Source organism: Chrysemys picta, chromosome 14 (assembly GCF_011386835.1).
Source record: "Chrysemys picta bellii isolate R12L10 chromosome 14, ASM1138683v2, whole genome shotgun sequence".
Taxonomy (NCBI): domain Eukaryota; kingdom Metazoa; phylum Chordata; order Testudines; family Emydidae; genus Chrysemys; species Chrysemys picta.
Genome location: NC_088804.1, coordinates 45,280,795 through 45,307,594, shown reverse-complemented (window position 1 = coordinate 45,307,594; position 26,800 = coordinate 45,280,795). Strand labels below are relative to the sequence as shown.

The 26,800-nt window shown below is 46.2% G+C and overlaps 2 protein-coding genes and 1 long non-coding RNA gene across 15 annotated transcripts in view; 1 reads left to right on the top strand and 2 right to left on the bottom strand.

The window, feature by feature from the left end:
* Positions 1-4,141, bottom strand: part of ADAT1 (adenosine deaminase tRNA specific 1) — a 66,416-nt gene extending 62,275 nt beyond the window's left edge. For all 10 annotated transcript variants that reach the window (XR_002888217.3, XM_008164153.4, XM_008164155.4 and 7 more), the window contains exon 1: positions 31-4,141. The gene's annotated coding sequence lies outside the window, so the exon portion shown is untranslated. The remainder of the gene's footprint in view (positions 1-30) is intronic.
* LOC135975691 (uncharacterized) lies at positions 507-16,812 on the top strand. The gene is made up of 2 exons (XR_010592691.1): positions 507-646; positions 12,674-16,812. It is a non-coding gene; the product is annotated as an uncharacterized LOC135975691 (long non-coding RNA).
* The window catches only part of KARS1 (lysyl-tRNA synthetase 1), a 38,403-nt gene continuing 15,883 nt past the window's right edge, over positions 4,281-26,800 (bottom strand). The window contains exons 1-15 of one of the 4 annotated variants that reach the window (XM_065567696.1): positions 26,599-26,735; positions 26,332-26,490; positions 23,939-24,089; positions 21,299-21,464; positions 20,792-20,885; positions 20,115-20,301; positions 19,835-19,960; positions 17,185-17,304; positions 16,651-16,813; positions 16,378-16,551; positions 12,757-12,842; positions 8,001-8,086; positions 6,416-6,542; positions 5,000-5,143; positions 4,281-4,528 (exon numbers count right to left, since the gene is read on the bottom strand). In XM_065567696.1, coding sequence (XP_065423768.1) covers positions 4,442-4,528; positions 5,000-5,143; positions 6,416-6,542; positions 8,001-8,086; positions 12,757-12,842; positions 16,378-16,551; positions 16,651-16,813; positions 17,185-17,304; positions 19,835-19,960; positions 20,115-20,301; positions 20,792-20,885; positions 21,299-21,464; positions 23,939-24,089; positions 26,332-26,453 — 1,833 coding nt within the window. In that variant the 5' untranslated portion in view covers positions 26,454-26,490; positions 26,599-26,735 and the 3' untranslated portion in view covers positions 4,281-4,441. Of the gene's footprint in view, positions 4,529-4,999; positions 5,144-6,415; positions 6,543-8,000; positions 8,087-12,756; positions 12,843-16,377; positions 16,552-16,650; positions 16,814-17,184; positions 17,305-19,834; positions 19,961-20,114; positions 20,302-20,791; positions 20,886-21,298; positions 21,465-23,938; positions 24,090-25,432; positions 25,760-26,331; positions 26,491-26,598; positions 26,740-26,800 lie in introns of those variants that run through there. The other 3 variants (XM_065567698.1, XM_065567700.1, XM_065567699.1) reach the window with 3 other exon arrangements.

The following is a 26,800-nucleotide window of genomic DNA, read 5'->3' as shown; positions in this document are numbered from 1 at the left end:
CGGACAGGGAACCCCGGCCGCGACACTCACCCGGGCCTGCCGAGCTCCCGGCTGCTCTGGAAGCAGAGCCCGGGCCCCAAGGCGAGCTTCGCCCGCGACCTATCAGGAGGTTGGTTTCTGCAGCTACGGCCGTAGCCCCCCGCGCACGAGGACGTTTGCGAGCCGGCGCGCTCTAGGGGCGGGGGTAGAGGAGAGCGCATGCGCAAAAGTCCATCCCGTGCCGGAGACTGTAAGGTTGACCCGGACGTGGCTGTTCGCGCGGGGCTCGCCCAGGAGCGCTGCTGGGAGGGGGCTCGCGCCAGCCACGGGCCCGCGAAGACCTACGGCTCCCTGGTAGCGGGCGAGGGGCGGTACCCCGGTTACCACAGCCCCAGAGCAAACCCTTCCCGGGCAGCCCTGGGGCAGGAGGCCACCCCCCGGTATGAGACATTGCACCCCCGCCGCGGCCCCAGACCGGCACCAGCGCCCCAGCTCTCGCCCCTGCCCGCATGGATCCAGGCCGGAGGCCGAGGGACCCCGCAGCTCTTTGGCGAGCCGGCCCTGGAGCAGAAAAGGAACATCATCTCCCAGCATGCCCTTGGCTGCTACCAACCGGAAAGGGAGGGGTAGCTGCCCGGCTGGTGCGACCTGACGCCCTGAGCTTGCGGTGAGTGGGGAGCCGGCCGCTAGAAGCGGTGCTGCGAGTGGGGAACATGTATGCACAAGGCGTCGGCCCAGCTATCGCTCTCAGGAGACTTCCCCAAACTGGATTAGCAATAGTGGTGGCCTTGGCTGGCAGCCCCCAGCGAAGGAATTGGGTGGAATGAATAGACAATGCATCTTTACCTGAAGCCTAGCAAGGGTCAGAGGTATGTGGACCCCACCAGGAGAAGTTAAAATAGTAAGAAAGGAAAGAGAGGTTCTACTTGAGGACCTGGGCAGCTTTAGGTACCAGGCATGCACGAGGATGTGACTCAATTTCCATTTCTGAGCTTCTTTTCCAGATTTGTCTAATATTCAGAAAGGGAATCTAGCACCTGCCTTCCAGATTTGAACATCCTCAAAGTTCAGGAATACTCAGGTTCAGTTTGGGCCACTCTCTGTTACTTCATTTCTCCCAAGTCTCCACTATAATTTGCTGTAGAAAAAGTAAGCTAAAATTTAATAACAAATGCTGGCCTCTTCCCAATGCTAACTAGGACCAGAATTGCTATTTTCAACAACCATTACCATTTTTTTAGTTTGATTTCCCATAAAAAGATGACAGTAATATTGCATTGGCAAGTTCTCCACAGAAACTAAGAGTGGAACAAAAGAACAGCAAAGCACCTCAACTTTTCCTCATTATGTGGGACAGCCTTACAATATGGATCCAGATATCCTCTAATCTCACAAACTGAAAATTGTTCCACTTTACTGCAGTTTTGCAACGATGCAGGAAGCAGGCCTGCATTCTGTGCACATCTTGTAACCATACCACCTGATATTTTCAGAATGGGGGTGTTGATTATTCAGTAGGTCATGTGAGACCCTCCTGTTTACAATAGTAAACCAGTGCAGCATAGTTTTAGAATGCACTGTGCTCCTAGAAGCAAAGGACCTCATTCTAGACTCTATATGCAGCCCATGACAAATGAATGAAAAGACTCCCACTTACTTCAACAGGCTTTGGGTGGAACTGGTTATACACGGGGTAACTCCACTGTCTTCACAGGGTCCCGGTCCCACTGCGGAGGGGGGCAGTGTGAGTTTGTTGCAGAGCTACTGCTCGGGGATGGGGAACCTTCTGGCATCCCAGCCTCCAAAATCATCCAGGCTGCACCTTCTGCATGACTATATGCTAGCTGAGGGGTGCATAATATAGTAAGAGGAGGCCCTGAAACATAAACCCTTGTATCAGAGGCCCAGTATGAAGCCTAAGACCTGAACTAAAGTAATGGTCAAGACTTTAACATAAAGCAAAGTTAAGCTGTGAGCAAGAGGCAGGCCCTGCTCATAGTCTGGCAAGGAAAGGGCTAATGTTGCAAAAATACACATACCTAAAAGGTACTGGACACTAGAGATATAAACATGTGCCAGGATGGCACCACAACCACTGATACTAGTACATTCCACACAGATAACAGGGAACATGCTGACCCATCCCAAAGACAGGGTCAAAAGGATATGAGGGATAGTGTTGTTTTGTCCAAACCAACATGTACCAGGTGAGAGGTGGCACCCTAACACATAGAGGGGTTGTACCTCAATACATCAGGAGTGATGTGTAACTTGTTTGTACTTGTGTATAAGAATGCACCCCTGAGGAGGTGCCTTTGTCTGGCCTAGGGGGCAGTGGTAAATCCTGCCACTGACTGAGCCGGTCCTTTGTCAGAGAGCACATATGTACTAGCCATGGTTCTCAAATTTTTGTAGTGGTGACCCCTTTCACATAGCAAACCTCTGAGTGCAACCCCCTTTATAAATTAAAAACACTTTTATATATTTAACACTATTATAAATGCTGGAGGCAAAGCAGAGTTTGGGGTGAAGGCTGACAGCTCATGACCCCCCCATGTAATAACCTCACAACCCCCAAGGGGTCCCAACCCCCAGTTTGAGAACCCCTGTACTAGCAGAACTGTAGATATCTGATCTGGGGAGCTGGAGACTGTGTTTCGTTTGGCAATAAACCTGGCTGGCTGCCTTCATACCTTATCGAAGTCTGTGGTCACTGGGTGGTTCACTCGAGATCTGCTGTGACAGATATCTGCGCAGAGCTGGGACCGCACCCAGGGAGAACACATACACACACAGCCGACTGTTATCAACATTGGACAGAGCAGAGCACCACACTGGTGATGTCTGATGACACTGGGGGCCTCTGCTGCAGGTGAGGGGTATCTCAAAGCCATGGCCTGGAGTAGGGAAGCACCTAACTGCAGTTGCCTAGGGCTAATACTGAGGATTGAGAGTACCTACTGCTGCCATCGCAAGGTTCAAGCATGCTCAGCCTTGGAATTGCCAACCCTCCTGTGACTTGAAGCTGCAGCTGTCTAAGGCTGGCCTTTGGCAAATGGCCCCATGGCTGTAGCCAGAGAAGCTACAGGTGGCTCTGTGACTATTGGGGGCCATTAAGCTAGGAGCAGAGAAAGAAACTGGAGTTAACCTTAAGGAACAAAGGTCACCAATAGAAAAGGAATGTCAAAGGGAGCAGGGAAAGAGGAAGGTCAGGTTACAGGGGGAGAATAGGACCAACTGACTGGGGAGCACAAACAGGGTAGAAGGGAAACACATGAGGAGAGGTGTTGGTGACCAGGTATTGGAATAGCATGTAAATCAGAGCAAAGGGAGAAAGGCTGGTGATTTCAGGGTCCCAGTGGCGAATTGCTTACTGAGCCAGGATTGGGGAAATGGTGTTTGCAAGTGGCTCGCTCAAATGGCAGAATGGGCACCAGGGGAGGGGATTGTCAGAACTGATTGGATATCTGCTGGCTGTGGAACTTCGTTGAGCTGAGGCCAGGACCACATATAGTGACTGGTGAAATAGAGTGGTACGGGTGACATGACTACAGAACTTCTGAATAAGGAAGGAGCTAAATAATGGAGCTATACCTATCTCATAGAACTGGAAGGGACCCCAAAAGGTCATCGAGTCCAGCCCCCTGCCTTCACTAACAGGATCAAGTACGGATTTTACCCCAGAACCCTAATTGGCCCGCTCAAAGATTGAACTCACAACCCTGGGTTTAGCAGGCCAATGCTCAAACCACTGAGCTATCCCTCCCCCTGTGGAGAGTTTCCCCTGATCATTATGAAAGTTCTGCTCACTGTGGACACTGGTAAACCCACATGGGTACAGCTCAATGAGAAAAACTGGGGGCTGAGGAAGCTGTGTATGGCAATACATATAGGCTTGCAGAGGTGTGTGATCAAAATGAAAAATGTCTCAGATTCAGTACCGGGTTTACAATGGTGCCACTAGGCCCACCTCAGAAGGGGCCCACAGATATGTTTGGCGCCGGTCCCACAAAAGATTAATCCGGCCCTGTACCTCCCAACCCAGTGCCGGTTCCTAGCAAGCCGTGGGTGGGAAAATGGAGGAAAAACTGCAGTTCTACCAGGCTGGAACCGAGGTTGAGCTCCCACGTGATCCTGCAGGACAGGGATCTGCAGACCTGTCACAGGTGGGAGGAACCCCTTCAAACCACATGCTCCATCCCATGAAGTCCAAACCTGGCTGCACGCAGGCAGGTAAAACCCTGGATTAGGCACAGCTGCTGCCACCCCACCACCTTCCACACAAACACCAAGCAAGAGGAGGCAGGATAGTGCCGTCTTTTATTCATTTACAGGAACCATGATACAGCAACTTTCACTGGTCTCTTCAAGGCAGGAGCAACCTTTGGCCATGACCCTTCATTACTGAAGACAAAGCAAACATCTTCCTCCCAACCGGACATAGGCAAGGATCAGCAGCCTCTCACACTGAGGTGCCTTCAGCAGAAGGACTGGGCTCGACCTCCTTCTTATTGTCTTCAGGTTTCATAGCAGGAAACAGCAGCACTTCCTGTGGGGGGAACCAACCACCATCAGCTTCCCCCCTCTCCCTATTCCTTACCTCCCATTCACATTCCTTTTTGCATAAAAATAAGAACCCCTAAACCAGCAAATTGTAAGTACTTGATTCGTGCATACTTAAATATTACAAACCCTCTTTACTTCCTCAATGCTCAAGTTGCATTTCCCCAGGTCCCATAATGGATATCATGAAACTCCAGGAGTCAGAGAGAAAACCCCAGAAATGCCTAATTCAGAAAAAAGGCAATTTTAACCATTACGCCATTTAATCCCCCACAATGGTGCTTATGGAGTTTGGATTTCAGCTATAACTCTGAATTTCCTGGCCTTTAGAATGAGATGTGGAAGGAGACAGGTGTTTCAATCAGAGTCTCATATTACATAAGTAGCCTTATGTTTTACAACTAGAGAGTACCTTGCAGGATTTCTTACACCCCATTTCCTCCAGGTGGTCCATTACCTTAATATTATTGGAGTCTGTAAGGAACATGGTGAGCCGATCGATGCCCAGGCCCCATCCAGCTGTCGGTGGAAGTCCATATTCCAATGCAGTGCAAAAGTTGTCATCTATGAACATGGCTTCATCATCACCTGCTGCTTTTGCCTAGATGATTAATGAACAGTGAGATGTAGTTCCCACTGCCCATAGTGCAGGAAATGTCAACACTCCTGCTAATTCCTATGTCACCACAAAGGGGTGCTACTACATTCCTAGAACCTAGGAGGCTATGTTCCAGGAGGGTCTGAATATTTGTAAAATCAGCTGAAGAAATGAACAACAGGGGGGTGATCTTACCCCTCATCCCGGGGTATTATCGTCTGGAGAAGTAGTCTGAAGGCTACATCACAGGCTATGTCTACACTAGAGCCAAGACTGATGCTCTGAGATCAATCCACCGGCGGTCAATTTAGCAGGTCTAGTGAAGACCCACCAAATCAACAGCAGATTGCTCTCCAGTCAACCCCTGTACTCTACCCCCCGATGAGAAGAGTAAGGCAAGTCAATGGGAGAGTTTCTCCTGTCAATCCCCCGCGGTGTAGACCCTGCGGTAACTCGACTTAAGGTACGTCGACTCCAGCTACATTATTCACGTAGCTGGAGTTGCATAGTGCAGGCCGACTTACCGCAGTAGTATAGACATAGCCTTAGAAAATGGCATGGGTGCTGCCCACAACATCTAATTCTAACCAAGTTAAATGTCTTGTGAAACAGTGTTTCTGGCACTCAAGCTGCACAGGATTCCTTCTGGCATATGTGAAGAAATGTACCTGGGGATACTGGAGACACAGCACTCCACTAGTACCAGAAGAAGGGATTATAGGAGGTATCTTTAAAACTTTTAGTATTACATTTCAATAGATAATCTTGTCAATATCTCCTCTCATAATCAATATAATTCATAGCTGAACTACACCCTGATGGCAGTCTACAGCAGTTGCATACATCGAAGATATATTAAGAAAGTGTTCAGGAATCAATTGTCTAATGCAATAAGTATTTTGTTCTTGAAAAAAGTTAACAAGCTCTTTTGGTTCTCCATTTTTTCCATCTTTCCCATGTGTTTTGTTCCAAACTCTTCCCTCTGTGCCTGCTGCATCACTCATTTGTCCTCTAACAATTCTCCCTTTGGTGGCCGGCAGAGCTGATAGGACTGGACTTGATGTAGGAGATATTTCTTACAAAAGCTTATGTTAGACCCATCTGATTGAGAGATTCAGTGCCAGTAGATTCCTGTGATGTTAGTTCGGAATGTTTAGAACAGCCAGCAGGGGACATAGAAAGAGGAGATAGGACTCTGTGTAAACTGGAAATACACATTCTGGCATTCACCCCAACCACAAATGTTTTCGGTCTCTAATCTCTACAATTCCCTACCTTCGCCTGATCTTCAAAAAACTGCCGCTGCCGGAAGGGGTCATTGAGCTCCGTGTATGCATTGCATATTTCCTTCTTCATCACAAAGAGTTCAAAGCGTTCTGTCAGTCCCTGCTGAGAGCGATGCCTGTGCAGAGGAGATAAGTCACCAGGCAGCTCAGAAACTAACATAGCTTCCTCATGAAAAACAACAAGGTCACGGTTTCAGAAGAGATGCCCACTCTGACAGTCACCACTGTGAAACTCCAGGGCACTCAGTATAGACATTTCCCCCCTGTATTTTATGCCCTATGAAATGGGCTCCTTGGCTCAGGAACCAAGACCTGGACAAGTGTCAGACGTCCAAAACTGCCACATGGCACCAAATCTTTCATAGAATCATAGAATATCAGGGTTGGAAGGGACCTCAAGAGGTCATCTAGTCCAACCCCCTGCTCAAAGCAGGACCAATTCCCAACTAAATCATCTCAGCCAGGGCTTTGTCAAGCCGGACCTTAAAAACCTCCAAGGAAGGAGACTCCACCACCTCCCTAGGTAATGCATTCCAGTGCTTCACCACCCTCCTAGTGAAATAGTGTTTCCTAATATCCAACCTGGACCTCCCCCACTGCAACTTGAGACCATTGCTCCTTGTTCTGTCATCTGCCACCACTGAGAACAGCCAAGCTCCATCCTCTTTGGAACCCCCCTTCAGGTACTTGAAGGCTGCTATCAAATCTCCCCTCATTCTTCTCTTCTGGAGACTAAACAATCCCAGTTCCCTCAGCCTTTCCTCATAAGTCATGTGCTCGAGACCCCTAATCATTTTTGTTGCCCTCCGTTGGACTCTTTCCAATTTTTCCACATCCTTCTTGTAGTGTGGGGCCCAAAACTGGACACAGTATTCCAGATGAGGCCTCACCAATGTCGAATAAAGGGGATCGATCTGCTGGCAATGCCCCTACTTATACAGCCCAAAATGCCATTAGCCTTCTTGGCAACAAGAGCACACTGTTGACTCATATCCAGCTTCTCGTCCACTGTGACCCCTAGGGCCTTTTCTGCAGAACTGCTACCTAGCCATTCGGTCCCTAGTCTGTAGCAGTGCATGGGATTCTTCCGTCCTAAGTGCAGGACTCTGCACTTGTCCTTGTTGAACCTCATCAGGTTTTTTTTGGCCCAATCCTCTAATTTGTCTAGGTCCCTCTGTATCCGATCCCTACCCTCTAGTGTATCTACCACGCCCCCTAGTTTAGTGTCATCTGCAAACTTGCTGAGAGTGCAGTCCACACCATCCTCCAGATCATTAATAAAGATATTAAACAAAACCGGCCCCAGGACCGACCCTTGGGGCACTCCACTTGAAACCGGCTGCCAACTAGACATGGAGCCATTGATCACTACCCGACGATCTAGCCAGCTTTCTATCCACCTTACAGTCCATTCATCCAGCCCATACTTCTTTAACTTGGCAGCAAGAATACTGTGGGAGACCGTATCAAAAGCTTTGCTAAGTCAAGCTTTCCTTTTCACAGACAATTTTTCTCATGGGGATAAAAAAGGTTGTCATGATTTCATGACTTTATATAAAATCTCATACGCTTACCATTTGGCCAAAGGGCTCATGATTTGGGGATGATCACAGATGAATGTGGGATTGATACAGGTGACTTCCAGAAACTCACCAACAAGCTGAAAAACAGGAGGACCGAACTTTCATGTTAGAACATCTCATAATGAAGGAGGTGCCATAAGACAGATGACTCACTACTTCAAAAGCCTACTTAGGGCAACGTCTTCATTGACAGCGATGAGTCCCTGCAAGACAGGCCAAGCATCCTGCTTGGAGAGGTTAAAATCTGATCTAGCCCAGGACTGTATAAAACACAAGATTATTGTCTAAACTTCATCCAGTTTAACAAGAACTCCAGTGTCAGAACATAAACCTACCGCTATTACCTACAGTGTCTCAGGGTGGTATTGGAGTTTAATTCCAGTTTTGACATCTGTGGCACAAGCCACTAGACAAAGCACCCAGAAAAAAAAACAATCAGGCAATAGTTGGGGTGAGAAGGGGCAGAAAAGAGGAAAACAAAGCAAAGGGCCAGTATGTGTATTATACATTTACCTTACATTTTGGAGGGACATGTGAATCTAATTACACTCTTCTCTCCACTCATGCAGAATGTGTGGAGGGAGGGAGGGGTCCTCCACAATAAAATTTGATCCCCTATTTCTTTCAGAGTTGATCTACACTGCTTCTAACTGACTGGGAGGAAGTGTCACTGCAAGGTTATAAGGCAGGGGTGGCCAAACTTACTGACTCTCCAAGCCACATATGACAGTCTTCAGAAGTTTGAGAGCCAGGCCGCACCTGGCAGGGCTCGGGGCTTCAGTCCTGTGGGAGGCGCCTGCCGGGGCTTCATCCCTGCTCTTACTAAAGCCCCGAGCCCCGGCTGGTGCATGTACCCTGTGGGTCTGAAGCCCCAAACCCCCTCCCCCCCAGTCTCATAGGTGGAGAACGAGAGGGGGGCTGGGGTGAGCCGCACTTTAACTGTAAGCTACATGCGGCCTGCAAGCCACCGTTTGGCCATCCCTGTTATAAGATATTTCTTCCTACCTGGGACCATCCACTGTACTAAAATAGCTCTCTCTTATCCTACTAGCCCAGGAACTAAGAGGCCAGGTATCAATCCAGAATCCTCTACAGACCTGCATCACTCTGCCACCAGTACAACGTGTTCTGTTATAAACAGACACAGAATAACATCTCTGGGGTATTATTGAATTCTCTTTGGCAACAGGAAAAGGGCTGAATTAAATTCCAGTGTGTTTTCCTAGATGTAGCCAAACATCCTGATTCACTGAAAGTCTCATGTACATCTCTGCTACACAATCATTTTATAGATGCTGCAGTCCCCCCACCTCCACAAAGCCAGCACCTCTGACCTCTGGACTGGTAAAGGCAAGCAAGACTGCAAGCCATTTCCTTTCTTCACCTTGAACCCCTATGGAATCTGAACTGAGGTCCTTTCAGAGGGCCAGATCCTACTCTCCATATGTAACCTACCACTGAAAGAAGCCTCTGTACCAGATCATTGGAAAATAGTTAACATAATGCAGATTTTTAAAAAGGGTTCCAGAGGTGATTCTGGCAAACACAAGCCAGTAAGCCTACCTCCAGTACAGGGCAAACAGGTAGAAACTATACTAAAGAACAGAATTATCAGGCACACAGAAAAACACGAGTCAATACAGCTCTTGTAAAGGGAAATTACGCCTAACCAATCTATTAGAATTCTTTGAGGGAATCAGCAAGCATGTGGACAAGGGTGATCCAATCGATATAGTGTACTTGGATTTTCAGAAAGTCTTTGACAAGGTCCCTCACCAAAGTCTCTTAAGGAAACTAGTCATAGAATAACAGTGAAAGTCCTTTCATGGATCAGTAACTGGTTAAAAGATAGAAACCAAAAGGTAGGAAGAAATGGCCAGTTTTCACAGTGGAAAGAGGTAAATAGTAGGGTCTCCCAAGGATCTGGCCTGGGACCTGTGCTGTTCAACCGATTCATTAACGATTTGGAAAAGGGAGTGAACAGTGAAGTAGCAATGTTTGCAGATGATACAAAAAATTTCAGGGGAATCTCACAAGACTGGGTGACAAAATGGTAGATGAAATTCCACACTGATAAACTGAAAGTAATGCACATTGGAAAAAATAATTCCAATAAGTACCCATATATAATGATGGGTTCTACATTAGCTGTTCCCACTCAAGAAAAAGATCTTGGACTCACTTTGAAAACTTCAGCTCAATGCATGGCAACAGTCAAAATGCTAACAGAATGTTAAGTACCATTAGGAAAGGGACAGCAAATATTGTAATGCTACTATATAAATCCATGGTGTACCCACCATGCAGTTCTAGTCACCTATCTCAGAAAGGATATACTGGAACTGGGAAAGATTCACAAAAGGGCAACAAAGATTATCAAGGGCATGGAATGGCTTCCATATGAGGAGAGATTAAAAAGATTAGTGCTGTTCAGCTAAGAAGATAAACAATTAATGGGGCATATGAAAAAGGTATATAATATAACCAATGGTATGGAAAAAAATGGAGAGAGAAGTGTTACTTACCCATTCCCACAATACAAAAAACAGTGGTCCCCCAATGAAATTAATAGGCAGTAGGTTTAGTCTAAACAAGAGGAAGTACTTTTTCCCCACACAATTAACATATTGCCATGGGACATGGTGATCACCAAAAGCATAACTAAGTTAAAAAAAAAGAATTAGATAAATTCATGGAAAACAGGTCTGTGACGCTATACCCCATATTCTTCATAGAGATATTGTTATGATATGAATATGGCATAACTAAGATGTGTTTTATGCAAGATGGGTCTTGTGAGATATCATTGGAAAGGTTATGATTAGCTAAGTATGATTATCCTATTTGCATGCATATTTATTTCTGTATAGAAGTTAGAAATATTGACTATCAATTACAACTGGGTTTACACCTGGAGAATGCAATCAGTCTGGATAGGCCATTAGAAAAAACAATAGGTCTTTGAAGATGCTAATCTCCCACCTTCCTTAGAAGCTTTCCTGGGATGCCAGAAACAACCTCTGACTCATGGCTGCTTTGACACTGCAGAGTCATGTGATCACATCACCTGGTACTGGACTCCCTAATAGAATACCAGTATTTTTCCACTGGGGGTGGGGAGAGATAACCACACTGGGGAAAAAAGGGTTTCCGCCATATGTAAAACTTATTTAAGGCCAAGGAGTGACTTAATCGGTGTTCTTTCTTCACTGAATCCCTGCCCAAGGTGACTGTTGGAAATATCTAAGGGTATGTCTACACTGGCAAGTTTCTGCACAAGTTATACCACTTTTATTAAAGCGCTGGAATTAAACCACTGTTGCGTGTCCACACTGTGCTCGTGACGGTGGAGCGTATCCACATTATCAGCTCTTGCAACGGCAAAGAGAGCAGTGCACTGTGGTAGCTATCCCACTGTGTAACTGGCCGCAGGGTGCTTTGGGAAGGGTTTGCAGTGCCTCATGGGGCAGGCACAGCGTCACATGATGCAGATTTCCCAATCCCACTGTTCCATGGGCATCCTACTACATTGCCAGCTGCTTGTCAACTGAAGTGTGCACGCGGGGGAGGCAGAGTGTGTGTGTGTATGGTGGGGGAGGAGAGAGACCGTGTGTTTTGGGGGACAGAGTGTGTCAGCATGCTGTCTTGTGAATTCAGACAGCAGCAGGACCAACCAGTCCTAGGCAGGGGGAGAGGGAAACCCTGACTATCAGCCCCCGCCTCCCTCCCCAGCTCTCTGCACAGCACAAGCATTACGCATTAATAGTTTGCTTTGTGTCCTGGAGCAGATCAGCACAGCATGCAAGGGCTGTCAGAAATGGAGCTTTGAAAGGGGAGGGGCACATGTCTCCAGGGTAGCAGAGTTCAAAACAATGACCAGAGCGGCCACTTGAGGGATTATGGGACACTTCCGGAGGCCAACTGATTGCTTTCTGCGCTGCAATATGTTTACTCTGCCAATACAACGCTGGAGCCTCTGCGCTTTAAGGCTTATTACTCTCGGCTAAGTGGTTTTTTTGCAACGCTGCAACTGAGGAGTTTCTGCGCACAAAGTTGTTTGTCAGTGTGTACACCTCGGGAGTTACAGCACAGAAAGTGGCTTTACCGCGCAGTAACTTGCCAGTGTAGACAAGGCCTAAGAAACAAAGAGAAAGCGGGGGAGAAGAGCTGGACCCAGGCTGGGAAGATGTCTGGCCTGTGAAAGAAATACCTGGAGTTTTAAGCTGCAAGCAAGAGCAGCTTGTCTTCAAGAACCTCTGCAATCTGCCATAAAACAACATTTAGGGTGAGAAATTACAACTTGTAACCAGTTTCTTTAGTATATTAAACTTAGTTTGCGTGTGTTTTATTTGCTCAGTAATCTGCTTTGATCTCTTTGCTAACGCTTATTTAAAATCTATCTTTTGTAGTTAATAAACTTGTCTTTGTTTTCTCTAAAACCAGTTTGTGGAATTCATAACTGGAGGGCAAAAAGCTGCGCATATCTTCCTCCACATTGAGGGAGGGAGCGAATTTTATGAGCTTATGCTGTACAGTTCTCTGTGCAGCACAAGAGGATACAATTTTGGGTTTACACTCCAGAGGGGGTGTGCACTTGAGTGCTGGGCAGTTCCTTAGCTGAACTTTCCCATGCAGAGCTGATCTCAGTGTCTGTCTTTCTGCAGCTGGGTGTGTCCCTACCTGTGTGTGTGCTGGAGGAGGACTGAGGGCCAGATCTCAGGATTATGAAAAAGCCACCTCCACTTACCTTATCAAGAAGCCTGGCCGTGGTCCTGGGAGGTGGACACTCAACACCTCTCTCCACACAAATAGCATCAAAGAACTTGCGAGTTTCTGTTTCATAATGCAAAATATTAGAGAAGCTGTTCATATAGTCAGTTCTTCTCCCCCTCCTTCCCACCTGCAGAATGATCCAGACACAATGGAGAAGGACTGGAATGACTTTCAGTATTTTCTGTCATAATACACTGTGAGACATACCAGCTAAGGAATACAGTTTCAGCCTTCCACAGAGCACGAAGGGCAGTATTAATTGCTGCCAATTTAAACTCAAACATAAGATTCCTAATCCCAGACTCTAGATGCTCTGACAACAGTTATAAACACAATCCCACACAGAGAGCGCCACTGTGGACAAACAGCCAGTCTCGGCATAAAAAAAAAATATATATCTATCTACAAAGATGATCTATTACAGTGGTCCCCAACCTTTCTGTTGCAATAGCATATTCACGTTCCCAGAAGAGTGTGGCGGGCGCCAGACGACCAGCTGCCGAAATGCCGCCAAGAACCGGCGTCATCGAGAAGCGTCGCCACCGACTCAGCGGCATTTCGATGGCAACGCTTCTTGGCGTTGCCACTTCTCGGCAGCATTTTGGTGGCTGGTTGTCCGGCGGCCGCACTCCTCGGCGGCGGGTTGTCCAGCGGAAGCGCTCCCTTGTCAGTAGAAGGGTGCACATAAATGCCCCGGCGGGCACTATGGCGCCCACAGGTACCGCGTTGGGGACCACTGATCTATCATTTCTCCCAAATACCTGCTCAAACTGAGGAGTTTTGAAGAATGTCCTAATGGTCAACAGATTTGGACCATTTCAGATCAAGGAGGCAGTGGGAGGATACTCCAAAGCTGACAGGTCCTCAAAGAGCATATCTGCCAGCAGCCTTCACTCTCATAAATCAAGGGGCTCCTATGTTAAGCACTTCTGCTGATTGCAGTAGCATCAGTATCACACAAAGAGAGGGGCAGTCTCTCAAGTAGGCAGGTCCCAGAGCTATTTTAGGGCTAACAAAACGAAATCAAGCAGCTGAAAAAGCCAGAAAACCCATGCAGATCCTAATGTCACATGATCATGATGAGATTTTCCACTTAAGAGAACTACCAAATTGTTCACTAGCTTTAGTTTTCAGATATATTTAAGGTGTAGACCAGTGGTTTTCAAACTGCGGGTCGCGACCCAGTACTGGGTAGCGGAATGCAAGGCACTGGGTTGCGCCAGCTCTGCTCAGCACTGCCGACTGGACTGTTAGAATTCCCGTTGGCGGTGCTGCCTGGCTAAGGCAGGCTAGTTCCTACCTGTTCTGATACCGTGCTGCGCCCTGGAAGCGGCCAGCAGCAGGTCCTAGGCCGGGGGGTGGGGGGAGAGAAGGGCGGCGCTCCACGTGCTTCCCCCACACTGAGCACCGGCGCGCAGGGGCAGGTGGAAGAGCCATGCAGTGCCACTTGCGCACCTCCGCTTAGGAAGTGGACTTGCTGCTGGCCGCTTCCAGGGCACAGCGCAGTCCGCAGTGCCAGGACAGGCAGGAACATAAGAACATATAACATAAGAACATAAGGAAGCCTGCCTTAGCACCTCCACTGCACCGCTGACCAGGAGCTGCCCAAGGTAAGTCCGTTCCCCAATCCCCTGCCCCACCCCTAGCCCTGAGCCCACCCCAAACCTCTCATCCCTGGCCCCACCCCAGAACCATGGCCCCCTCCTGCACCCTAGCCCTGAGCCCTCCCCTGCACCCCAAACCCGTCATCACCAGCCCAGAGCTCTGACCTCCTCCCACACCCTGAACCCCTCATTCCCAGCTCCATCCAGCAGCCCTCACCCCAACCCTCTGCCCCAGCTCCGTTACGTCGTGGGCATCAACAATTTTCTTCAACTGGGTCACTGGAAAAAAAGTTTGAAAGCCACTGGTGTAGACTGCGGTATAGTGCATTATAGCCTTGTCTAGAGGTAGCAAGGCTCACATCTGAGGAAAAAAGATCATAACTACCCAACCAAATCATTGCTGCTATGTAATCACCTAAAAGCAGCTCTCCACAACTGTCAACTCAAGGGACAAATGGCAGATGCATTTTCAGCCACAGGGCCCCATATAATCTTCCAGTTGCTACCCCAACCTATTTGCACTCCATGCCTTATGTGACGGTGCACCCCATAAGGCTTTATAGAGATATGCTTATGAATGTATATATGACATAACTGGAATATGTTTTATGCTACATATGCCATGTAACATCTCTGTAAAGGTTATGATGCACTGAATCTATTCATCCTATTTATATGCATGTATCATTTTTGTATTCGAAGTTATGAATATTGGCTGTGTACTTGCTTGATTTCTAAGTAGCCTTAGTAAAGCATTTGGTCAGCTTCTTGAGAAAGGAATGTGCAAATTAAGTGCCCCATCAAGAAACACTCAAAGGACAATGAGAGAGAGAGGAGGGGGTCTCCACCCACAAGAGAAAGTCTATTTAAACCCCGGGGAGACCCCTCCATTTTGTCTTCACCCCCAAGGATACCTGAAAGAAACTGGAACAAAGGACAGTAACTACAGGGGGTGTGAGTGATTGCTGGACCCAGAATAGAAGGAGACTAGTCTGTAAAAGGAAGCTTATTGGAATTCCTCTGAGGGTGAGGTTTTATCTGTATTCAGTTTTCTTACTCTATTAGACATAGACTTGCGTATTTTATTTTATTTTACTTAGTAATTTACTTTGTTCTGTCTGTTACTACTTGGAACCACTTAAATCCTACTTTCTGTATTTAATAAAATCACTTTTTTACTTATTAAATTAACCCAGAGAATGTATTAATACCTGGAGGGGCAAAACAGCTGTGCATCTCTATCAGTGTTATAGAGGGCGAACAATTTATGAGTTTACCCTGTATAAGCTCTATACAAGGTAAAATGGATTTATTTGGGGTTTCGACCCCATTGGGAGTTGGGCATCTGAGTGTTAAAGACAGGACCACTTCTTAAGCTGCTTTCAGTTTAAGCCTACAGCTGTTAGGGGATGTGGTTCAGACCTGGCTCTGGGTTTGCAGCAGGCTAGCGGGTCTGGATTCAAACCAGGCAGGGCACTGAAGTCCCAAGCTGCCAGGGCAGGAAAGCAGGGGCAGAAGTAGTCTTGGCACATCAGTTGGCAGCCCCAAGGGGGTTTCTGTGATTCAACCTGTCACACCCTAATAACTACCAGATACAGAGGGTCTTCTCTGCTCCCTAAGAGACAGACGAAACAGAGATACAACACTGGGTGTCAATGCAGTGAAAACACTTCAAGCCAGGCCTCCTCACTAACTCTCCCAACAGTGTCATGTATACACAATGAAGTCTTAAAGGCAATCAAGCAGAACCTTGCTGACCCTTACAAGAACCTGCAGGGCATCAAGACTACACTCTGAAATCTTGTAGTTAAATCAAACAAAACCACAGTCAGGCAACCCCATCTACTCAGCTTACATGCAGATCTGATTAGAACACAACTTGTAATAAACAGTATTAAAGGCAGCTTATAAATCAACATGGACTGGGGGTTAGAGGTCTTTGCCCCAAAATAGCGAGGGGGAGGTGAAAGCACACAGACTCCTCATCTGACCTTCAGTCTCAAAGTGATCCGTTGCTGGAAGTTTCACTCCCAGGATTCTCTCCAGTTCACACACCATGCTGATTTTCCGGAAGGGTGGGGTGAAATCTATCTCACAGGCATGGCCATCAGGACCATCTGGGTGATAAGTGACCTTGTAACTTCCAGTAATGTGCTTCACCATTCCTATAAGATAAAACTGCACTTAAAATCAATGCCATGCTGTATCACATGCTATCTTCACACTGATTCTTATTCTCCTTTAATTAATATTAGTTAGGTCACCTGAAAGCAGCTTTTCTGTGATCTCCATCAGGTCATGATAGTCTGCATAAGCCATGTAAAACTCACAGGTTGTGAATTCAGGATTATGAGTCAAATCAATTCCTTCATTCCGGAACTGGCGCCCAATTTCATATACCCTGTCCATGCCTCCAACCACCAACATCTAAACAAAGAAATCCAGCTGGTCACATTAGCCTTCTGAAATGAAGTCAAGAAAGTTCTGACTAGCACAAAATTGCACAAATCTACATTCCCAAGCTTATCAGCAAAAAACAGAGGTAAAAGGAGCACTAGACAAACCTAATGAACTCTGGTTCAATTATCCTGACATCCACTATTTTCCAATCAATGTGGGCCTCTTTCCTGCTCACCTCTTTAGCCATGCTCCACCTCAGCAAGGTTGCTTTTGTCAACCCAATTAAATCTGCTGGCCTTTAGTCTAATCGTTACTTCAATCTTATGCTTCACATTTTGGGAAGGCAGATAAAGTCAGAAAAGTGTGATGCTTAGCCCACTGGGGGAATCACCTCTCACCTTGTGATAGAGTTCTGGCGCAATTCTCATGTACAACTTCATGTCCAGTTCATTGTGATGTGTAATGAAAGGTTTAGCCACAGCTCCGCCTGGAATAATATTCATCATGGGAGTTTCAATCTGATGAAAAAAAATGTGTTAAACCTTAGCTCAAATACTCTCATGCCCCCGACTCAATCATACCCTCCCCTCCATTCCCCATGCTACAACTATTTTGATAATGTGTGTTCAATAAATACTTCAGTTAAAGAGAGAACCTGGCTCAGATATAAAATCTCTACATTCTATTTATTCATTCACCATCATGAGCAGAGAAATTATTCTGAAATAAAAGATTTTCCTATGTAGTCAACAAGGTCAGTCTATTTAAGCCATCTTCTCTATCAAGCGCTTAGCAGGAACAACTATATTCTGCACAATTAAAGAGCTGTGGAGTAGGCGAAGGAACAGGGATTGGGCCAAGCTGTTGAAGACATTTGCAGTGATATCACCAACCTCCAGCAGAGAAAGTCTGGCTTCTCAGGAAGTCTAAACCTTGTAAAACTACACTGACAAGTGAAATTATGTATATGGAAACAAAAGTTAATCAATCCTTCTCAATGTGTCCCATCTGCTCCATTTCACCAATTACACTAAGTTCCTTGGGGCAGCAACTGACAGCAACCAACTGAGAAATAAATACTGAAAGAAGCAGAATGCCTTTCACTACCTGAACACTTTGCAAAAACTACACTACTTTAAATGTAATTGCTTTGGTAAAAGATGGGGGTTTTAATTATTTAAAATTAAGATATAAAATATTGCATCTGAAAAAGTTTCCAGGAGCATAAGGCTATACGGCTAGATCTGTTATTTTAAAATTAGCTGGGGGGGGGGGGGGGAGGGAGAGAAGAGAAGGGGTCTGTCTGCATGTGTGTCTGTGTGGAGAGACAGAGTTCTGGAGCCCCAAAGGAGTTCTACAGTATACAATGGTTTTCAAAATATGTGTCTTGTAGATATGAGCACGTAGGCAGGCAAAATCAACATGTGATTTCTCTCTCTCTGGGCTGCAGCGCTCCTGGAGACTATGCCAACCTAACTTTCACGGAAGCTGCATTTTTCAGGTGTTTAAAGGTGCATGAGTAATGGAGTATAACCACATGCCTCACAACTTAGTCTATTCAAGAGTACTATACATCACTAGGCCCAAATAAAGAGTAAAATGCCAGGGAAAGGAAGGATCTGCCAGGTATATAGATAAAATAAACATTTTCTAAAAACAGCCATCAGTGATGGGAAGAAGGTGATGTGGCATGGCAATTCACCCAAATGATGGCAATACCAATGATACCCGCTCCTCTTTCAAAAGGGCTCCCCAAGATGTGGGCAATTTTACAATTTGGTTAGGCTCCACAAGAGTCTGCCTCGTTCTACCCACTGTCAGGGTTGTGCTGACCAGTCAGCTCTAACCTCCACACAAGTAAAGTAGGGGTTGCAGACTGCATGTCCCACTGCATTAGGTACAATACCACCACTAGGGGTCCGGTGCTTGGGTTGCATTAGCAGAAATTAATCCAGCTCTGTTATTCATTTAGGGACAGTACAAAACAAGCAGTTTTTTATTCCAACTGCAACCATTTAAAACAGGGAAAAACAAGGAAAACGAGTTTCTCATACTGATTCAGAATGAGGCTCAGGGTTCCAATGGAAGCAAAAAGGTCTGTCCACAACATAGGAAATGGAAGCCAAATGGGAGTCTCTATTGAAGGAAGATTCAGAACGGATCTAGGATCTGAAGGGAAAGAGTAACTTTTGTAGAGTTTGTGTGGCAATGCCTTCCCAAGTCACTTTGTATTAAAGACACTGGCTGTTTCTCCTGCACGGTAGTTAATTTCCAGCATGATCACCAAGCCTAAATGGCCTATTTGAATGGTAGTTTACAAGTGATTAATTTCAGGAAAATAGGAAACGTACAGTCATGAAGTAATGGCACCTTGACACAGCACAAATCTGTGTTTAATATTTGAGACCCGCAATATATTCATTAGTTATTTCACACAAACAACTCCACTAGCAGCTTTTGTGGATCCAGTAGATAAAGTGGTTAAAATTTGCCAAGTAGTGGGTAGCAAAGAGAGTCATACTTTGAGAGTGGAAGTGGAAACAGGAATTTGGAAGTATCTAGAAATAAACAAGTCTTTTGTTCTGGTATGTTGTTCGCTGTTATATCTTGCATGAAACATAGGTAGTATTTATTGTAAGTTAGATTGACTTCTTTTTTGGGGTGGGTGGAGGGAGGGGAGAACGTCCCCTCATTCTCAAGGGTGTTATTTAACAAACTTCAATTATGGAAGAACGCAATGGGGGAACAAAGATAATTGATAACTTGAATTGCTAACTTGGGGTTTGCTCAGTCAAAGAGCAACCCTCAGAAATTGCCCTGTCACCTGAAAGGGAGCAGACAAAGAAGAATAAACTCTATTGCACTTAGTGTGCTTTGTGGCTCCATGGCACAAAATTGATAGAACATGTATACTGAGCCAAAGTCAATATGTATATTTTTCCCACTCCCATGCACATTTTGTACGTGAGGTGGGGTTGGTTTCTCCTCGGGGCTGAAGAAGTGTGAAAAAGACCAGCAAACAGAGAGAAGCAAAGTACCAAACCTTACCTCAAGAAAGCCCAACTCATCCAGGAAGCTCCGGAGGTATGTGATGATCTTCGCACGGATTATAAACTTCTGTCTCACATAGTCATTCAGAATTAAATCCAAGTATCTTTGACGAAATCTAGTTTCCTGAAAAGGATGGATAATTTTAGAACAATCTAAATTATACTTATTGCCAAAGAGAAAAAAAATAAAACTTGATCTTCATTTGGTGCACTGATACCAATGATACCACACACACAAAATCTGCCAGTTTGGCTTCAACACCAGGAGTGGTTGTTACCTTGTCTTTGAGCCCAAAGTGAAGGTGGGGCAACATGTGCAGGCATGGAGAAAGCAGAGAGATTTCCCAGGGAATAATGCTCAGCTCCCCTTTCTTTGTCTTTCCAGGACTCCCTTGAACTCCAATAATGTCCCCCCGACGCAGCTTGTTGTTAATGTGGATATATTCTTCCTCTGATTTGTAGTTCCTGCAAGTGGAAAAATAAGCACCTTTTAAGCACTTTTTGTCCATAGATCAAGCTCTGCTGAGTCTCTTCCCACCCAAAACACTTAATATTCAAGTATCAGAGGGTTAGCCGTGTTAGTCTGTACCCACAAACGAGGAGTCCAGTGGCACCTTAAAGGCTAACAGATTTATTTGGGCATAAGCTTTCGTGGGTAAAAAACCCACTTCTACTCCATGCATCTGAAGAAGTGGGTTTTTACCCACAAAACCTTATGCCTAATTAAATCTGTTAGTCTTTAAGGTGCCACCGGACTCCTCATTACTTAATATTCACTTATTGGCTAGCATAGGAGCCTCGAGGTCCTGTACTGTGTTCGCCACCACCTGGCTACAGACTAGGAATCTGAAATGAAGCTCACAGGCATCCGGAAGAAGAAGATGTCATCTGCTAATCTGCTCCTCTCAGAAAGTACAGTTTGATTTAGAATGCTGCTATGGCTATCCCTAGTTACCTGGAGTTTGCCATAACTTGCAATTTGACTCCCTCTCCACGGAGATCATAGAAGATCAGTTTCCCTCCAGAGGCACGTTTTGCATGGATTCGACCTAGAAACCCAAAGTTAGATGGTCCAATGGTTACCGCAAGTCAAAGTCAGAACGCTTTCCATTTTCCCAAAACAAAGATACAACTCCATGCCCAAGCCAAGGCACAGCATCATTCCTACCTTGTACCCAGGCAACATATCACCAACCTCCATCCCATCATTGGTTGGCAAGGTAATGGAATCTCAGAATTAATCCCTCTCATCAGACCTGCTCCCTTGCTTGTCAAGGACTCTAAAGCTCTACCTTCTATCCCAAAGGTCCCAACCCTGCTACAGCCTTAGCACCATGAGGAATTGCTGAGCAAGGTCCACAGAGTTGTGGAGGCATTCCCATCTATCTCCCTCCAAGAATGGTAAGTGCTTGTCTTCACAAAGTGGCAGACTGTCTCCCCCAAGTCCCAGGTGAGTCTTTACCTGCCACTCTCACTGTAATGTCTCTCAGGTGATCTCCTGCCTGCAGGTGGCTGTACCTCTCTATGAAGTCTGTGAGGGAAAGGCTTACGTGGAACTTGTGTGGGTAAGGATCTTCATTGGTTCCTTTCAGCTGCTGGATTGCCTGACTGCGGATCTTGTAATATTGCTGTCATCAGTCATAAACAAGAACATTTATGTTAGACACCAAAGGGATTGTACAGCTCACAAGTTAAAGCAGAGTTGATTTGACTTGTGAATATTTATTTGACAAGTTAGACAATACCTGAGTGACTAAGGCTTTTTCATCTCAGAAGAGTCAGCTCCTCTGACAGAAAGCACAAAAAAAAGGCAGAGGGCACTTAAGAGGTTGGACTAAGAAGAGGCTAAATGAATGCAGTGATGAAGCAAGAAGAAGAGAGTCATTGCTTTAAGCCATTACCATTCAAACCTTAGATAAATTGTAGTTATGTTCCTGAAAAATGCGACTTTAAGCGAAACGATGTTAAGTGAATCCAATTTCCCCATAAGAATTAATGTAAATGAGGGGACTAGGTTCCAGGGAATTTTTTTTCACCAGACAAAAGACTATTTTTATATATATACACATACACACACACACATATACACACAATAAGTTTTAAACAAACAATTTAATACTGGTACACAGTGATGATGATTGTGAAGCTTGGTTGAGGTGGTGGAGTCAGAGGGTGGAATATTTCCAGGGAATGCCTTACTGCTAAATGGTGAACTAGCAATTGGCTGAGCCCTCAAGGGTTAACTCTCACAGTCTACAAAGCAGCAGGAATGGAGGGGAGGGAAGAGAGAGAGAGAGAGAGAGTGTGTGTGTGTGGGTGGGTGGGTGTGTGTGGATGTGTGGCATTTCCCCTTTAAGTACACTGCCTTATTAATTAGATCAGCTTGCTGAGACCACAGCAGCTGCTGACAGCGAGCTCCCTCTGTCCTGAGACCTGCTGTGTGTCCCCCCTGCTCTATGGAAGATGGGGTAAGCGGGCTGCAGGAGCAGGGGGGCACCCTGACATTAGCCCCTCTCTTCTTCCCCTCCCCCCCGCACAGCAAACAGAAGTCTCAGGGAGCAGCTCCAAGGCAGAGGGCAGGAGCAGCACAAGGCAGTGGGGGGAGGGACAGCTGCAATTGTTAGCCTCCTGGGCAGCTGCTGCACAGGGAACTTAGGGGAACGGGGAGCTGATAGGGGGGTTGCCTGTCCACCCTGGTTCCAACCACCCACCAGCTAGCTCCACCGGGCTGCTCTTCCTGCAAGCAGTGGACAAAGCAGGCGGCTGCCAAACAACGTTAGAAGGGAGCTTTGCACAACTTTAAACGAGCATATTCCCTAACTGATCAGCAACGTAACAATGATAACCGGGACGACTTTAAGTGAGGAGATACTGTATATCCTCTCCCTCAGGCAGGTTTTGTGGGGAATATTAGTAATCCTTGCTTGCAGCCTCACTGTCCAGCTAAGAACATAAGAACGGCCACACTGGGTCAGACCAAAGCTCCATGTAGCCCAGTATCCTGTCTTCTGACAGTGGGCAATGCCAGGTGCTTCAGAGGGAGTGAACAGAACAAGTAATCATCAAGTGATCCATCCTCTGTCACCCATTCCCAGTTTCTGGCAAATAGAGGCTAGGGACACCACCCTTGTCCATCCGGGCTAATAGCCTTTGATGGACCTATCCTCCATGGACTTATCTAGTTCTTTTTTGAGTCCTGTTATAGTCTTGGCCTTCACAACATCCTCTGGCAAAGAGTCCCACAGATTGACTGTGTGTTATGTGAAAAAATACTTCCTTTTGTTTTAAAACTACTACCTATCAATTTCATTTGGTGACCCCTAGTTCGGTCTAGGTTGGACATTAGGAAAAAGTTCCTAACTGTCAGGGTGGTTAAACACTGGAACAAATTGCCTAGGGAGGTTGTGGAATCTCCGTCTCTGGAGATATTTAAGAGTAGGTTAGATAAATGTCTATCAGGGATGGTCTAGACAGTATTTGGTCCTGCCATGCGGGCAGGGGACTGGACTCGATGACCTCTCGAGGTCCCTTCCAGTCCTATAATCTATGAATCTTGCGTTACATGAAGAAGTAAATAACACTTCCTTATTTACTTTCTCCACATCAGTCATGATTTTATTGGAAGGTTGGAACATAACTCTAGTGAAATGCTGCTAATGACGCTCCTTTTGCAGGATAAATCCCGTATCTCAGTCATTCTATAAGACAGACCATATATTGTGCTAGCTAGCACAATATATAACACAGGGAGCAGATTTCTTATTCAGCTGAAATTAGTTATATTAATAAACTGGATTTTTTGATCATCTTTATATTGTGCATAAATTTTTTTTTCACATTTTAAGTATTAAGGTAGTACAGGCAAAATTCCCATTGCAGACAGTTATTGCCTTCCTCAATGAGTGGCCAAGCAAGCACATAAACCAAACACCCATCTGAAATAGCCTCCCAGCTAACGTTCCTGAAAAGGTGCAGTTCAGAGCTGGCTCAGGCCATAGTTCACTTCCCTTCTAACTCTCCAGCTCAGCACTGATTAGCAATCAAACAGGAATCAGTAAGACTTATTCTCATAGTCCTAACAGGCATTGGCCAAACTACTCACATTGGGGTCCAGGCTTTCCTCATCAGCTCCATTGCCGTTCTCAGATCCCAGGGTCAAGGCAGATTTGCTCAGATGCTTCTCACTTTGCTCTTTTTGCTTTGCCTCTTTGTCAGCTACTTTTCTCTCGGCCTTCAAACGTCTCTTCAGCTCACTAGAAAAAGAGAGGAAAACAGACACAGAAGCCACTTTGAAACTTACAGAAAGAAACACTTGCCAGAGAGATTCTGTCCAAGGGTCACCTTATACTTAACTCTCTCTCATCTCCCCAAGAGGACATGCTGCCTTGCTCCACCTCATAGGAAGTGATAAGTACCCGAATTCTATTCTGAGCTGCTCCAGTCTCTCACCTTACAGTCAGCAGTATTCAGAGAAAGCAGTACTAGCTGGGCATTGTCTCATATAGAGGAAATGTGCTTGTTTTTTTCCTGACCCTACACTGTTCACCTTTCACACCCCTAGAAACTTTACATAACAGACAGTCAAAATAAGGTAAAAGTCTTCAGTGAGAGAAGCACAAAGGATAATTACAGTACAGTTTGAAAAAACTAAAGTGTTTTCCCCCTGGGCACAACAGATATAGAGTCTCCAGTCTATAACAATCACCATGCATATCTGTAACCTACTTAGGCACCAAATGAAATTAATAGGCAGAAGGTTTAAAACAAATAAAAGGAAGTTCTTCTTCACACAGCGCAGTCAACTTGTGGAACTCCTTGCCTGAGGAGGTTGTGAAGGCTAGGACTATAACACGTTTAAAAGATAACTGGATAAATTCACGGTGGTTAATAGTTAATGGCTATTAGCCAGGACGGGTAACGAATGGTGTCCCTAGCCTCTGTCTGTCAGAGCATGGAGATGGATGGCAGGAGAGAGATCGCTTGATCATTGCCAGTTAGGTCCACTCCCTCTGGGGCACCTGGCATTGGCCACTGTCGGTAGACAGGATACTGGGCTAGATGGACCTTTGGTCTGACTCCGTACGGCCGTTCTTATGTTCTAGGCTCAAATTCTCAAAAGTATTTAGCGCCTGACCTCCACTGAAGTAAATGGAAGATAGAAACAGCCTAAATACCTTTGAGGATCTTGGCCTTAATCACTCCAGGACCTCCACTCTACCACGTGCTCCACAGACAAGTGCCAAAGCACAAAGGTTTCTATGGTGCCCCAGGGCCCCCAGGCAAAGGGGGGGGGGAGATTCCATGAGAGGATTCATCAGGGAAGAAAAACAGGAGTACTTGTGGCACCTTAGAGACTAACAAATTTATTAGAGCATAAGCTTTCGTGGACTACAGCCCACTTCTTCGGATGCATACAGAGTGGAATAAATATTGAGGAGATATATATACACACATACAGAGAGCATAAACAGGTGGGAGTTGTCTTACCAATTCTGAGAGACCAATTAATTAATTAAGTAAGAGAAAAAAAACTTTTGAAGTGATAATCAAGATAGCCCAGTACAGACAGTTTGATAAGAAGTGTGAGAATACTTACAAGGAGAGATAGATTCAATGTTTGTAATGGCTCAGCCATTCCCAGTCCTTATTCAATCCTTTGTTGATTGTGTCTAGTTTGCATATCAATTCCAGCTCAGCAGTCTCTGGTTGGAGTCTGTTTTTGAAGTTTTTCTGTTGTAATATAGCCACCCGCAGGTCTGTCATTGAATGACCAGACAGGTTAAAGTGTTCTCCCACTGGTTTTTGAGTATTATGATTCTGTGGCATATATCACATTGGTAGATGTGCAGGTGAACGAGCCCCTTCTGGAGCCATCATGTGCCAGCAATGCCCTTTTCTGCCATGTACATTGGCCAAACCGGACAGTCTCTACGCAAAAGAATTAATGGACACAAATCTGACATCAGGAATCATAAGCTGGAATTGATATGCAAACTAGACACAATCAACAAAGGATTGAATAAGGACTGGGAATGGCTGAGCCATTACAAACATTGAATCTATCTCCCCTTGTAAGTATTCTCACACTTCTTATCAAACTGTCTGTACTGGGCTATCTTGATTATCACTTCAAAAGTTTTTTTTCCTCTTACTTAATTGGTCTCTCAGAATTGGTAAGACAACTCCCACCTGTTTATGCTCGCTGTAGGTGTGTATATATATCTCCTCAATATTTATTCCACTCGTATGCATCCGAAGAAGTGGGCTGTAGTCCACGAAAGCTTATGCTCTAATAAATTTGTTAGTCTCTAAGGTACCACAAGTACTCCTGTTCTTTTTGCGGCTACAGACTAACACGGCTGCTACTCTGAAACCTGTCATCAGGGAAGGTCACTGACACCGCAAGACACTCGCCCACCACCTGTAGCGCCCCGGGCAGGGACTTCATGAGAAAGGAGGTGGCGACACTCAAGACGAGAGCAACAAATCACCAACCTTCTTTGGTCATGAAGTGCCTGGAGCCTTCGGAGAGCGGGGCAGGCGGCGCGGGGAGGCCGAGCCCGCCAGGCCCAGCCAAAGCGGCCCCGAAGGAGCCGAGCGGCTGCTGGGTTCAGCATGGCGCCGGCGCGAGCGCTCGGCTCTAGAGACCGTCACCTAGTAAGAAACAGACACCGGATCAGCGAAGGGCCGCGTCTCCCGGGGCCCCGCCCAGGCCGCCCGCTCCCCAGGTCCCGGCACAGACCCCCAACCCCGCGCTCTCACTTTTTGCTAAGAGGGGCCTCAGCCTCCACCGCGTCACTGGCCGGAGCAGCCCCGGCCGCCGCCGCCATCTTCCCGGGCCGGTCCGAGAGAGAAGGAGCACTTCCGGGTCAGAGACCATTTGGGTCAGGGCCTGGCGACATCCTGGCTTGTGTGCGCGCGCAGATAGGAAGGGAAGGGAAGGGGCGGGGCGGGATTACGGGTG